Source organism: Paramisgurnus dabryanus, chromosome 17 (genome assembly GCF_030506205.2).
Source record: "Paramisgurnus dabryanus chromosome 17, PD_genome_1.1, whole genome shotgun sequence".
Classification (NCBI taxonomy): domain Eukaryota; kingdom Metazoa; phylum Chordata; class Actinopteri; order Cypriniformes; family Cobitidae; genus Paramisgurnus; species Paramisgurnus dabryanus.
This window is the reverse complement of record NC_133353.1, coordinates 24794704-24808535: the sequence shown is the minus strand read 5'-3', so window position 1 is coordinate 24808535 and position 13832 is coordinate 24794704. Positions and strand designations below refer to the sequence as shown.

Below are 13832 nucleotides of genomic sequence, written 5' to 3'. Positions count from 1 at the left end.
CTTCGAGCTTAAAAACCACAGATGGGACACCCTACGGACTCGTAGACTAAGTGAGAATGCACAATTTAAGGCCACGAAACCAAAAGTCCACATATTTGGGACAGGGCCGCTTAAAGTAGGTGGTGCGTGCCGTCACCATTTTGCCTCGCTTCACCAATCATCACTCACGGATATCCGAAAATTGGTAAAAAGGCGGGACGTGGGTGAAGCTAAGGTGGCTGGTTGCTGAAACCACCCCCGCCTAGCTCAACTCTAGTGACAGCAGTGGCTGTTCAATCTTCATTCAAGTGGCCACACCCTTAATTATGCAGAACTTTAAGGCTTAATATAATTTAAATGGATGAGTTTATCCAAAATTCTATTCACAAAACCCATTGACTTTGGAACGATGAATTGGAAGTGCTAAAATGCACATAAATCTCATGAATTAACCTGATGCCTTATATTAATTGTGATCGTAATATTTGGCTGTCAAATAATTAGTCAAGAAGTCATTATTAAAAATCGTATCTGATATTAATTTTAAATCACTTGAGGAAATTTGCACTGGAAATGTCAGACCCAAATGTTGATGAAAAGTATGCACAGTAGACATACCGTCTATTGCAAACCAGAGTAAGATTGCTTTTCTGCACCAAATTCTACACATTTTTACCTTAAATACTGAATGACCCTTTGGCCTGTAAAGGAAAACTGTCATCGTCTTTCTTGTTTTATAACAAGAATGTTAACATGCTTGCAGATGTTTACTTAGTAGTGCTCTGTTTAATATTGTATCAATTGTTTTCTGTCCCTGGTCTGCAGGGAGACTCTAGATGGAGGACGGTTAGCTGTACAGGTGGAGGACAAAGTGGTAAGAGTCCGAAATATGAAGGTAAGTTTTCATTGTTGTCATCTACAGTAAAAAAAGAATCATAGGGCCCCACTTATGATACATGATTGTAATGAATTTCTGTGTAAAGTAATACTGTTTATGTGGAGGTTTTTGCGAAATCCCCAAGTAAAAAAAAAATGGTGTCAGAAAGTACCTGCTTTTATAAACACACTGGAAACACAGCAGTTTATGACATTTGGTGTTGAAAGTGGAGTGGTTTGGTGATAAGATGACCAATCGCAGATCATCTCAGTGACAGGAAGTTTATAGTGAGGATTATCTCTTCCCGCTAGATTACTCAGTTGTTTATTTATGCGGGTATGAACTGCATAAACATATTAGAGCAGTAGCACTTCATAACAGCATTCCTTTTGAATATGGAAACACAAACACTTAAAACAAACATAAATGCAAGATCAAATAACACGTTTGTAATTGAACGTCGTTCCACACCCCATTTTTCTGACTAAGTGAATGCTTCTCAACCCACCCATCAGCTTTTGTTTTGGATGAATATAGTATTTGCAAAAGTCTTAGGCCACCATGCCACCATAAGATTTGTTGTTTTTACAATGTTATAGTGATCATATATAATTATCTCTCAGTCTTTTTATTAAAATGCAACCAGAAATTACAGACTGAAATGAGACGAGTACAAATCTATCAGCGAATTCAGTCTGGAGAAGTTCAGCCATCCTCACATAGATCTGCTATTTCTAAAAAACTTTCCCATCATCCGTTTTGTTGCTGGCAGACTGGATTGAGACACAGATGTTCACATCAGGAATGACCAAAATTATAAACGAACATAACTGGAAGAATTACTGAAGTAATTATATGTAGTTGCCAAAAAGTTGTCCATTATTTTTTGCTTTGATTAAAGAAAAGATCCAAAGAGAAGATGCTGTGTGGTTAAAAAAAGTCTAAAATAGCTTTTTTTTAACCATTTGTTTATAAAAATGTGCCATTTAAACTTCTAAGAAATATTAATGTTTGCTTATAATTCCCATTGATATTAATAAAATGTATCTGGAGCAGGAAATACGTCCTTACATTCTGCACTTGATGAATGAAGTATGAAAAGCCACATCTGGCCATCTGCTGTGCTTTGAAAAAAAGTCCTTCAAGAGAAGTTATTTAAAGACAGTAGGATAAATTTTAAGGAAGGAATGCACTCCGAAACCGTGGCGGACTGATGAAGTGACTTTTAAAAGAATTCACACTTTGCCTCACGCATGTCTTGTATTAGAAGATAAGTAGGCTATTCAACGAGTGGACCATTGTTGTGTTTGACACCAGAGAATCGGGAGTGAGCAAAGTGCCAGCTGACATTAGTTAATTTAACCGCGGCAACACACGTGCGTCCGATGTAAACCGTCTATAGTAAAAAGTAGGGGGGTTTGTGCGAAGAGATCTCGTGAGATACAATATGTCTCGCGAAATCAATTATGTCATGAGATTTCTTGTGGAGGTGAAATGCTGTGTGTTTCTCAAAGAAAAGGTTGCATCCTTTGGAGGTTGCATTTGTAGACTGCTTGCGTCATAATAGGCTTATTATAGTAGATTAACAATTATAAAGTATACTATTATATTTAGTTAGTCGTAAAATGTTGTAATATACTTATGACTTGCAAATGTAATGCTCATTTAATACAGCTGAAATAAACCAGGCTTGATGACGTATGCAGCCTCCAAATGTGACCTCCGGAGGATGCAGCTTTCCGATTGAGAAACGGCCACTGTCTCCTGATATTAGCATAAAGTTGAGGTTGTGGCGAAACTTTTTTCAAGTGCATCTTAGCAGATTAAAGGGATAGTTCACCCAAAAATAAAAAATTCTGTCATAATTTACTCACTCTCATGTTGTTACAAACCCACATAAATGTCTTTGTTCCAATGAATACAAAGGAAGATATTTTGAGAAATGTTTGTAACCAAACCGTTCGTGGACCCCATTTACTTCCATAGTAGGAAATAAGAATACTATGGAAGCAAATGGGGTCCACGAACAGTTTGGATACAAACATTTCTCATAATATCTTTTTTTGTGTTCATCGGAACAAAGAAATTTTATTAGATAGGCTACATATTAATGTAATGTGTTTACTTGACTTTGATACTTTATTTGAACCAATTATTATTGCATCGTCATTATTATGTAATTTTAAATGTAATTTCCATTAATATATTTTATCATTGAGGATTTTTTTCAAAAACACTTATCTAAATCTTGAAGATCGGATCAGATCGGATTTAATCGAATAATGATAATCGATTCAAGATCTTGAGAATCGGAATCGAATCGATTCTTGAAATTTGAATCGAAACCCAGCACTGGTCTTGTCTAATGAATTAAGTGTCTCGTCACACCCCTAGTTAAAAGGAATGCGTTGTTTTTATACCACCTTAAAGAAAATAAATAAATTTGACACCTGGTTATCAGATTTTAATGGAAAATGTCTAACCCAATCTCAAGAAATTTTGTCTTATAGTCATAAAATGTTATAAAATAAGATTTATTTATTTGTGTTTAATGGATCCGATTTTCCTCTTTTTTTTTTCTTGTTATTGAGCACAAATGTCTTTTTCGTCTCACTCAGCACCAATTTCTGTATATTGTTTTCATGTCCCCGAACACAACTTTTTTCGTGTAATTTTATGTATTTGTTTCTCACTTTTATATTACTTTTTTACCATTGTCGCTTAGAACGACTTTCTGTTACATTTCAGACATGCTAACCTCAACCCCAAGCGACAATACTGCCCTCCAAAAGCTAAGTGCAGTAACTACGCAAACACTGAAACAGAGAAAAATGCCCTTAAAGTTTTTACACCAACCAGTCAAACATGTTACTGCAATTTTTTGCATACACGTTTCTCTGAAATGGGACAAAACTAAACCAGGAGACTTTGTCACAAGACCCATCAGATCTCACAAAGCCCATTTCAATCCTTAACTTAATTTTGACCAAATGCATAGTTACTGCGCTTTGCCTTTGTAGGGCAGAATAGTTTAAAATTGGAAGAAAAAAAATAGAAACCAATATATAAAATGAAATCCTAACCCAAACCCTAACCCCAAGCGACAATGGTAAAAAAAAGTAAAATAAAATTGAGAAACCAATACATAAAATTACACGAAAAGCAATACATAGAAATTTGTGCTGAGTGACATTAAAAAGACATTGGTACTCAATAACACACTTTTTTTTTTAAATCTTGTCCATGAACACGAATAAATCAAATATTTTGTGACTATAACACAAAATGCCTTGAGGGGGTTGAAATGTCGATAGTTAATCAAACATTTTATATTGTTTGACTCACATTTTAAGATATGGTTGAGTGGTCTAAAAACTAAATAATGCATAATTATGCTGTGTATGTAGGTTGCGATGCTTTGGGGAAATAGATCATAGGGTTAAAGGCGCTCTAAGCGAATTCACGCGTTTTAGACCATAAAACATTTTTTGTTACATACAGCCAACAACTCCTCACTATCTGCTTGCTGCCTGTCCGCTGATCAAACTGTAAAAAAACGCGATCTCTGTAGACAGCCCAGGCTCTACAAACTTCAATATAAACACAGTGGCCAAACCTAGCACCACGAAACATAACAAAGTGTTCCAGCCAATAAACGACAAGAAGGATTTGGGGGTGGGGATTGGGCGCGTTCATGAAAGCACGGAAGGGAGGGAGAGGAGTTAGCTATGCTCCGTTTGTTTGAAAACAGTTCAAACATCAACAAGAAGTGACCTCTCGCAGATTCGCTTAGAGCGCCTTTAACAAAGCTCTTACAAAGTACTTATATGTAGAAGTGTGCCTATTGGAACAGGGCCATAGTGCTGAGTACGATGTTAGGGGTCATTAGTAATGCGGTGGACCGTACAGTGAGGTCAGTAAATCTGTCAGCTGTGGGAGTGTGTGAATAATTGCACATCAAAGCCCTGAGTCTAACATTGACAGGTTGGCGATGCCCGGGCATGTTTCTGCACACAGCAAGTGCTGCCGTCTTGCACACGCTGTGCCATGATGTTTAACAGGGCAGATAAAGAGCTGAGAAATATGTTTTTTTTATGCATGTCCTGAGATCTGGGTAATAACTTGCTGACAATTCAGTCATGCTCGGATGCTCAAAGTAATTTGTCTCAGCCTAACAAGCTCCTAATTGTTGCTGTTGAGTGCACTACAGAGTATTGCAGATGTAGGCTAGAGGTACACAATTCTGGTTCTTGGCATCAGTGTGTTGTACTGTAACATTATTAGTGGAAAAACTGGAGACATAAATGGCTAATCTCCATGTAACAGATTAAATGTAGTATTTACAACCTCTGCGTGACTAACACCTTTTTCCAGAACAAGGCATGTCACAAAACATCTTGGAGACATCCCAGGTCAAAACACTGGCATCAGCTAGACCTGATTATTACTAGGAAGGACTCCCTGAACAGTGGCGCTTTTCCATTGCATAGTACCCCACGGTTTGGTTTAGTTTGGGTCGGGTCAGCTTACTTTTTGGAGCTTTTCCATTGGGTGCACTGCAGTACGTAGTACCCGATACTTTTTCGTACCACCTCGGTTGGGGTTCCAAACGATCCGAGCTGATACCAAACGTGACGCGAAAACACAGTAGATCACTGATTGGTCTGAGAAAATCGTCACTACAGCGTCATTGCTATAATGTAGATTAGCTTTACCTGTGCTAGCTTGCGCTGTCTCGAGCAAACATGTTGTCATCTGTGCTCTGCTTTAAGTTCCCAAACTCCTTTTTAGCGAGGAAAAACATCCACAGGTTGAGAATCAGGGACACCATACCAGTTTTTTCCAGAATTGCAGTTTGTGGCGGAACATTCGCGGCGAGCACGTCAGCATTATATGCTTAAATGCAACTTCAATGAGGCTCAGCGGAGCGCCGTCGACTGATGCCGCGGTGTTTGAACAGAAACTGTCATGTGATACAAAGGTAGTGATAAACGCGATGTGCAAACATCTATTTGTGGTGGCCAATTTTAATTTTGTGGCGGACTGAGAAATAAATAAATGTATGGGAATGTACAAGGACGCTCTCACTTGTATGATGTCACAGCAGTATGCCGCGCAAATATAACGACACGCCTATAATCCCTCCCACTGCGAAGTGATACCAAACTCGATGGAAAAGCTAACCACGCCAAAGTGAGGTGAGCTGACCCGACCCAAACTAAACTAAACCGTGGGGTACTATGCAATGGAAAAGCGCCATTTTTAACACCAGAGCATTCCACAGTGCCGACTGCGATACTGACCACTCTCTGGTAACCTCCAAGGACAAACTAAAGCCCAATAAACTTTACTATAAAAAATAGAAAATTCAACCTAAGATGGATACATGCAAAATTGCCTACTCTGACAAAAACCAGGAGTTCATCTAGCGACTTGAAGAGACTCTGGCCAAAAGTGAAGGGCTCAGAAATACCATCTTTGACTCTGCACTCTTGACAAATGGAAAGAAAGAACACAAGAGCAGGTTTGGAAAGTTTCCGTCTCCGCTGTCTGCGACAAATCCTTGGTATCACCTGGGAAGACAAGATCACCAACACATCTGTGGATCTGATGGATAGGTCATGTGCGCCGTATGAAGGACGGACGTATTCCCAAGGATATACTATATGGTGAACTAGGCAGCACTGTGTTACAAGGATGTTTTCAAGCTTGATATGAAAACCACTGGTATAAACCCTGATACCTGGGAGTCAATTGCAGAAAATCGCAGTGCATGTAAAACCACAGTAAGTGACGGAATCCAAAGGGGAGAAATGAAGAGACTTTAGCAGTTGAAAGACAAAAGAAGTTGCAGGAAGGAGAGGAAACCAATCCATGACTCCAACCTGCTATCCAGCTTTGTCTGCCTAAATTGCGACAGAGACTGCAATGCACGAATAGGACTACTGAGCCACTCCAGATGTTGCCAACAACAAAATTGACTGAAAAGATGAAGGCAAAGTCATTGTCTTTTGAGGCAGAAGGGGCCTACACACAAACTCGCTGTAGATTACTTGTGGGATTACTTGTTTATCGGGTCACTCGCACAAAAAAAATGCTTTTCTTAATTTTCTGATACAACCAAACGTGTCATACCGGATGTGTCAATAAGCTCTTCGATGATTGGCTTGAGCGACCGTGCGTCATGCGAATTTCCCACTCCAGTTGAATTTTTTTACTTGCTCTAAAGACGCTATTGAGGCGAATCTGGCGCGTTTATGAAAATCACGTTCAATTTGTGTCATTTGCGTTGTCTGGTGCGTATTCACGTCTATTTGCATCTTGGTATTGGCTTTGTATGTAATCAAGCAAAACATTTTTTTGGTATTGGTGCATACACACCATTAGTGTAATATATATTTTAAAGACAACTTAAGTCATTCCAGCAGAAAACATGATCACTGGAATCAATGATGATCAAATTGTTAATAACTGTGTTGTTTGCGAATGCGCTGCAGACTTATACTATTGTTGTTTATACCTAGGGTAAGCAGTCTTTTGAATCCCTAACCCTGAGTATTAAACTTAAGGACATAATTCATGAATGTTGTTTTTAATTTTGCGGCTTGCTGAGGAGAAGTGATTAAACTTAAAAAGGTTTCTAGACGAACATGACTGATAAAGGTTAAATCACATGAACTTGTATTTATTTCTTCTTCTATACAGCTCGAGGGGCGTTTGGACGGGCGAGTGGAGGGTCTGGCTGACTCCAGGGAGAGGCTGATGGAGTTTGGCTTCGATTACTGTTACTGGTCCGTGGATCCATCAGCCCCTAACTTCGCATCACAAGAAGAGGTGGGCTTTCACTCTCACGCCTGTTTATTGTTTGTGCATGTTGACGTCACGCTGGTGTTCTGGGTGGAGGCTGATGTATAATAACCACTGGACTGTGGGATCATAGTGTAATCAAAATACAAAACCTTCAACCACCAGGAAAATCAGAGAAAATATTATTCCCATGCAAAATCAAAACAATACTTTTTCATGGGAGTCTTTTTCAAATTAGAAGATATTACGTCATATGTTTGAAGAGTCTCCTCCCTACATAATCTGTAAATGTTTATTTTCACTTGTTTACAAAGTCCTTTTCACAGTTGAAAAAATGCAACTATTGATTTTACAAGACCAAGTCCCATATATGTGAAAATGGGGGGGGTGCGATATGCGATAACTTTCTAAATGTTGTATTTAATATGCAATATGCTAATGTTTTATTATTTATCCATATAAACTATGATATAATAAAAAAAGAAAAAGAAATAGCCAGCAATATACATGTTTTACATTCTTTCTGATCACCTTTCACGTCAGAATGCACATGCACTCATTCACACACAGACATTGACATTCGTATGTCAGTCTCTCTGCTATCTTCATTAACCTAAACTTTAACTATACATAGCTTTGAAATAATTAAGACATTCAGTTATTAAGACAACACAGGGTGTCACAAACAGCAGGCCAGTAACAAGCGTGCATCTCGCACACAGTCAGTAGCATTAAGATTAACTCAGTGAACTTTATATATCTGAGAGATGGTTTATGTCAGTGGTTCTTAACGTTATTCCTCGAGGCCCACTGCCCTGCACATTTTGTATGTCTCCCTTATTTAACACACCTGATTCAAATCATCAGCTAATTAGAAGAGATCTCAATGAACTGAACTGAGTCTGCCAGATAAAAGAGACATACAAAACATGCAGGGCAGTGGGCCTCCAGGAATAACGTTAAGAACCACTGGTTTAAGTGATTCATTCTTTTTCTTAAACACACCCTAGTGTTTCCCTCAGAATCTGTCTTTGTCTCCATGTCATGAAAGACTGCGTTGTGATGGCCCACGCACAGAATATGGCCTTATCTGCACAACACTTTTCTTTCTACTCTCTCAATTCCTGTCTTTCAATTTTGCCAAGTCAGAGCTTCACACCAGAGGCCTGAAGCCCACATTCCTTGGGCAGATGATGGCTGAACTGGGTCAGGGAGTGAGAGACTGACTTCCTTTTGGGAGTCCTGTGGGAAAGAAGCCCATCTGAAACTGAAAAGCCCACATATACAGTATATATACAGTACATATACATACATACACATGACCCTGCCTGGGAAACCCAGCTTAGGTCATTTTTTTTAATTTACAGGTGTCTACATAAAATCATCTTAGATAAAAAACCTTTTGTCAAAATATAACCTTGAAATCTTTAAAGGGGACATATCATGAAAATCTTAAGTTTAAGTGAGGAAGGAATGCTTTTTATTGATTTAACTTCATGAAAGTTGCACTAATATTTTTTTACTTTAATATTGTTAGGTAACTGTTTTATAAAAGCAATAAGGTACTTGAGGCAAGTGCTGTATCGTGAATAAGTAACGGCTGAAGGGGTTGCAGGCACTCCGCTTGAGTAAAATCATTTCAGTTTGATGCTCCTAATCTTGTAATAAACTTATGAGACTATAGTCTGAATTTCACAGACAGGGTCACATGTATACACACATGTGTGTGTGTGGTTGATCCTGGTGGTAGGTAATGGCAAGTTCACACAGTTCTAATGTAGGAACCATAGAATTTCATTGGAAATTTTGGTTAGCGTGTAATTTGAAGTGGAAAACATGGCCACATCACAAACAGAATAAAATGATTTTCTCTGTTTAGTGTTCTGTTCATCTTCTGTCTACCAGCATGTGATTTAATTATTCCATGTAATTTAGTTTAATTGGTTTTGTAGTCTTGTGATGTTTCACGTGTTGCTTCTTAATTTGATCTAGTGCTGCAACGACGCGTCGACGTCATCGATTACGTCGAGTCGACTATGAAAATACATCGACATGCGTAAAAGGCGTCGACGCGTCACTGTTTACATTCATTTCGCGTAATGGCGGCTTCTGCTCCTGGCAGTGTTATCCATACATTGATTTGTTTGTGTGCGCCACAAAATCAACAATGGCCGCAACATTTACAATTTTATTTTCCTTTAAAACGGCTTCATTTATTGTTGTGAGCGCTCGGTGGTTCCTCTCTTGTGCACACGCGCTCTCTCTCTTTCTCTGCGTGAAGCCCCTAGACAGCGCCTCTCATACATGACACTGAGTGAAAGAATTAAAGTTGGCTGTGTTTTCCATGCGGATTCCTCTGTGTACTTGCATTTTCACGTAAACGTCAGATGTTACTGGCAGAGACTGATTCGAGTTTATCATGAAAGGTTAGCGGTTTTTTCACACACACACTGGTTCTCTATGTGCTTGTGCGCGAGCTCTCTCTCTCTCCTATGCCCGCGCATGCCTTCTCTAGTAACTCTGTGTAATGGCAATTTTTTAATTTGCGCCGAATTGTCTGCGATGTCGCGTTTATAAATCAAGATTTTAGTAACTAAGTAGTTAAAGTAACAGCTGGTTGGATTAAACAAAAGGTTATTGGGTCATGTTTAGTCACTATTTTAATAGTCTTTGGGGTGGTTTCCTGGACAGAGATTAGTTTATGCCAGGACTAGACCTTAGTTTAATTAGGAAATATAATTAGTTTAAACAAACATGCCTTACTAAAAACATTACTTGTGTGCATTTTGAGGCCAAACTAAGGGCAGTGATGTATTTAAAGATATGTCAGTGCAAGATGTTTTCAGTTTGGACAGCTCTTATATTTATTTTAGTCTAGGACTAGTCTAATCCCTGTCTGGGAAACCGCCCCTATTTGTCTGACAACAGAACAGATAATATGTGAAAATAGCATTCAGTTGTGTTAAAATACAATTAAAAAAAACAATGACTGTCAGATCAGACAGAGAGTAGAAAAACAGATTATCCAACAGATTAAATAGCTAATCAAAAAAAGAACACTGTATTAATAATAAAAAATAGTCGTTAGAGTAGTCGACTAATCGGAAAAATAATCGCTAGATTAGTCGACAGAAGAAATAGTCGTTAGTTGCAGCTCTAATTTGATCTCCTGTGAGGAGCTGTACTCTTTGCCTGCTGGAATAGATTTACATTTAAGCATTTGCCAGATTTTATCCATAGTAACTTACAGTGCATTTGAGGTATCAGTATGTGTGTTGCTCTACCAAATGAGCTTCAGGAACCCTGAATAACAATACAGGGAAAGAGGAACATAGAATACAACTTAACCTTCTCCTTTACTTTGTAGGGGGCCTATTCGAAACCAGCCATGCCTTCGTCATGCTCCTCCATCTGTGCATATTGGAAGAAACATGTGTCTTTGGTCTGTAGTGGCTGAATGATTAGTGGTTCCTCTGGAGGAACATGTCTGTCTGTATATGGTCATGTCTGGTTAGAATAAGACAGAAAACAGAAGGGTGGTGGTAGGTGGATCAGGCCTTGGAGCTGAATAGATAAAGAACGTCAATGGAAGCCAGCTGTTGTGAAATTAAGTTGTGGTGTGTTATTGGAGGCTTTATTTAACTGCATCTAAACCACCTTTAAAACTTGTAGAAAATATCCCTTACCACAACCCTGACATCTTATCATAACCAGTGAAGCAGGGAAAATTTTGTCACCAAAATACAAAGAGCCCTGATGAAAAAGCCGTTAAACACCACCTTCGTCAAAATTAAGATAATGATTTTGACCAAATGATCTCCACACGTTTGATAACTTTATCAAATACCTTCGCTTCAAATCCACGTAATCTCGGCCTCATGCCATTCAGAAATACCGGTTTGTTGGCAGAATCCATTAAACGCTGCAACGATTTTTCTGCAAAGTCCTCTAATGCTGTGTTTACACCAACCACGGTAGAGGCGTGAAGCGCGAGTGATTTAAATGTTAAGTCAATGTGAAGACGCGTGGACGCGCGTCTGGAGGTCTCGCGACGCAGATAAGGCGTTTGGGGCGGAAAACGCGATTCCGCGAACTAGACGCGCGATACACGCGAATGGTGCTTTTTGTGCATTTTGCATTTGACACGCATTGCCGGCTGATGCCAGAGTTGAAAAATTTGAACTTTGGCAGAATTTCGCGCCGTGAAATTGAATGCTTGATATTGTCCGTAAGCAGTCACCCGGAGCTATACGACACAAGTTCTTATTTCTATAGAGGAGACAGGAATAAAATGGACGTCACTTGGAAGAGTGTCAGTGAGGACATTGGGCAACCTGGTAAGTTGTAATACACATTTCACTTTTGAGTCACGTGATGTTTATTGACCCGAGCCGTTTATTTCCCCCCTATAGTAAGGTAACAAATACAAACCGATAACTCTCTCAATAAATGCACAATCAACATCAGTCATCTTGCAAACAGACAACCCCATAGCACTTGCCCCTCTCACAAGAAGCGGATTTTGTCTATGACACGCTTCAAATGCTTGCTTTTTCCGCGCGTCTACTTGGTTCTACACGCCTGAATGCATTCAGACTGTTCAAGCTGCAAACTAGGCATGGTAGACGCGATTTTGACGCCTGAAACGCGGTTGGTGTAAACGCAGCATAAAAGGCATAGAAGAAGAATGGGATGAAGGTGAATGATGGCACCTGTATGTCACGGTGCAAGAGTCACAGCCCTTCAAACTAAAAACCTTTTTATTGCCATTAAAGGCGGGGTGCATGATTTTTGAAAAACACTTTGCCGACTACCAAAACACACTTGTAGCCAATCAGCAGTAAGGGGCGTGTCTACTAACTGTCATCTTTGCCTGGGTTGCGTATGTGTGGGGCGGGTCTATTAAAAGAAGGTCCAGATTGTATTGGGGTAGGAGCGTGTTTGTTTAGGTGATTTCAAATGTCAACATTGGCTGTCAGAGATCATGCACCTGCCTTTAAAGTGAAATTACTGAACCTTAACATAAAAGCCTGAATTTGTTTTATAAAAAATGTGAAACGCATTTAGAGGGACTTTATATTTTTCTTTAAAGCATATTTTATCATTTCGTTAGATTTTTCCCAAGCTGCCATCACAGTGGTGTTGTTGTGGATGAAGATGTAAAAAAAATGACTGGAGGGTAACCCAGAAGAAAGTGGGGGTCACTGGGGTCACTTTTAGCTGCAGCCCCTCTCGTGTAGGAAGCACAGCTGTTTTAGTAAACGATTTTTCACAGTCAGATTGAGTTGAGAGGACGTCATCGGTAAAGAGCTGGAGAACAATGCTGGTTTTCTCTTCTAAGTGAAGTCAGCTTTGTGCCCCCTCCCCCTTCTCCCTCATTCCCTTTATCACTCTCTCTCCCCTCCCTCTCTTCCTTTTGGATACAGTGCAGGACTTTATTATGCTCTTGGTATTTCTGGGTTTGTGTGTCAGTAGTGTTACAGACACACCGACCATGTATAATTGGATTCATCACTTTGCATATAAGATATTTCAGTGACGCACAAATTTGAAAGAGAGATTTGATGCAGTCAGATTGCAAATAAGACACATTACTATAATAGCAGAAGATTTACCATGATAATAATATTATTGGTTAACATAATTAAAACTGCATTAAAGGTTATATGTGGGACTTTTAGATAGATCTTTTGGCAAAAATGCAATATAATATACATAACTATATTATCAGTGGTGTATAAAGACCCAACAAAATTAACGGTATTGTTTTTATTACCTTAGAATGAGCCATTTTTATCTACATACATGGAAGTCGCCATTTGCGACTCCATGTTTCTACTGTAGATCTATTTTCTACAGATCTCGTTTTGTTAATACGTTTTGTCAGACAAGGACATGTTTGTCCTGTGGGGGCTACCGTAGCTTCACTATGCATTTCAAAAGAAAGGAGGGAGCTGTGGACTGAGCCATTGATTGCAATTCATAGTCTAACTGCTAGGTGCCGCTAAAAGTCCCACATTGCACCTTTAAAGGAATAATTCACAAACTATACCTGTGCGTTCATACCAGACGCGGAAGAGGTGGCAAAAACGCGCTCTTCACGCGTAGTAGGACGCTTGAACATTTTGAGTTTACTCGCTTCATTCGCACGTGAGATTCATGTCATTTG

The 13832-nt window shown here is 39.2% G+C and overlaps 1 protein-coding gene across 1 annotated transcript in view; it reads left to right on the top strand.

Annotated features, from left to right (window-relative positions):
- stard9 (StAR-related lipid transfer (START) domain containing 9) overlaps positions 1–13832 on the top strand; it is a 56159-nt gene that overhangs the window by 3544 nt on the left and 38783 nt on the right. Inside the window, exons 2-3 of the mRNA XM_065288539.1 lie at positions 805–874; positions 7562–7690. Coding sequence (XP_065144611.1) covers positions 805–874; positions 7562–7690 — 199 coding nt within the window. The remainder of the gene's footprint in view (positions 1–804; positions 875–7561; positions 7691–13832) is intronic.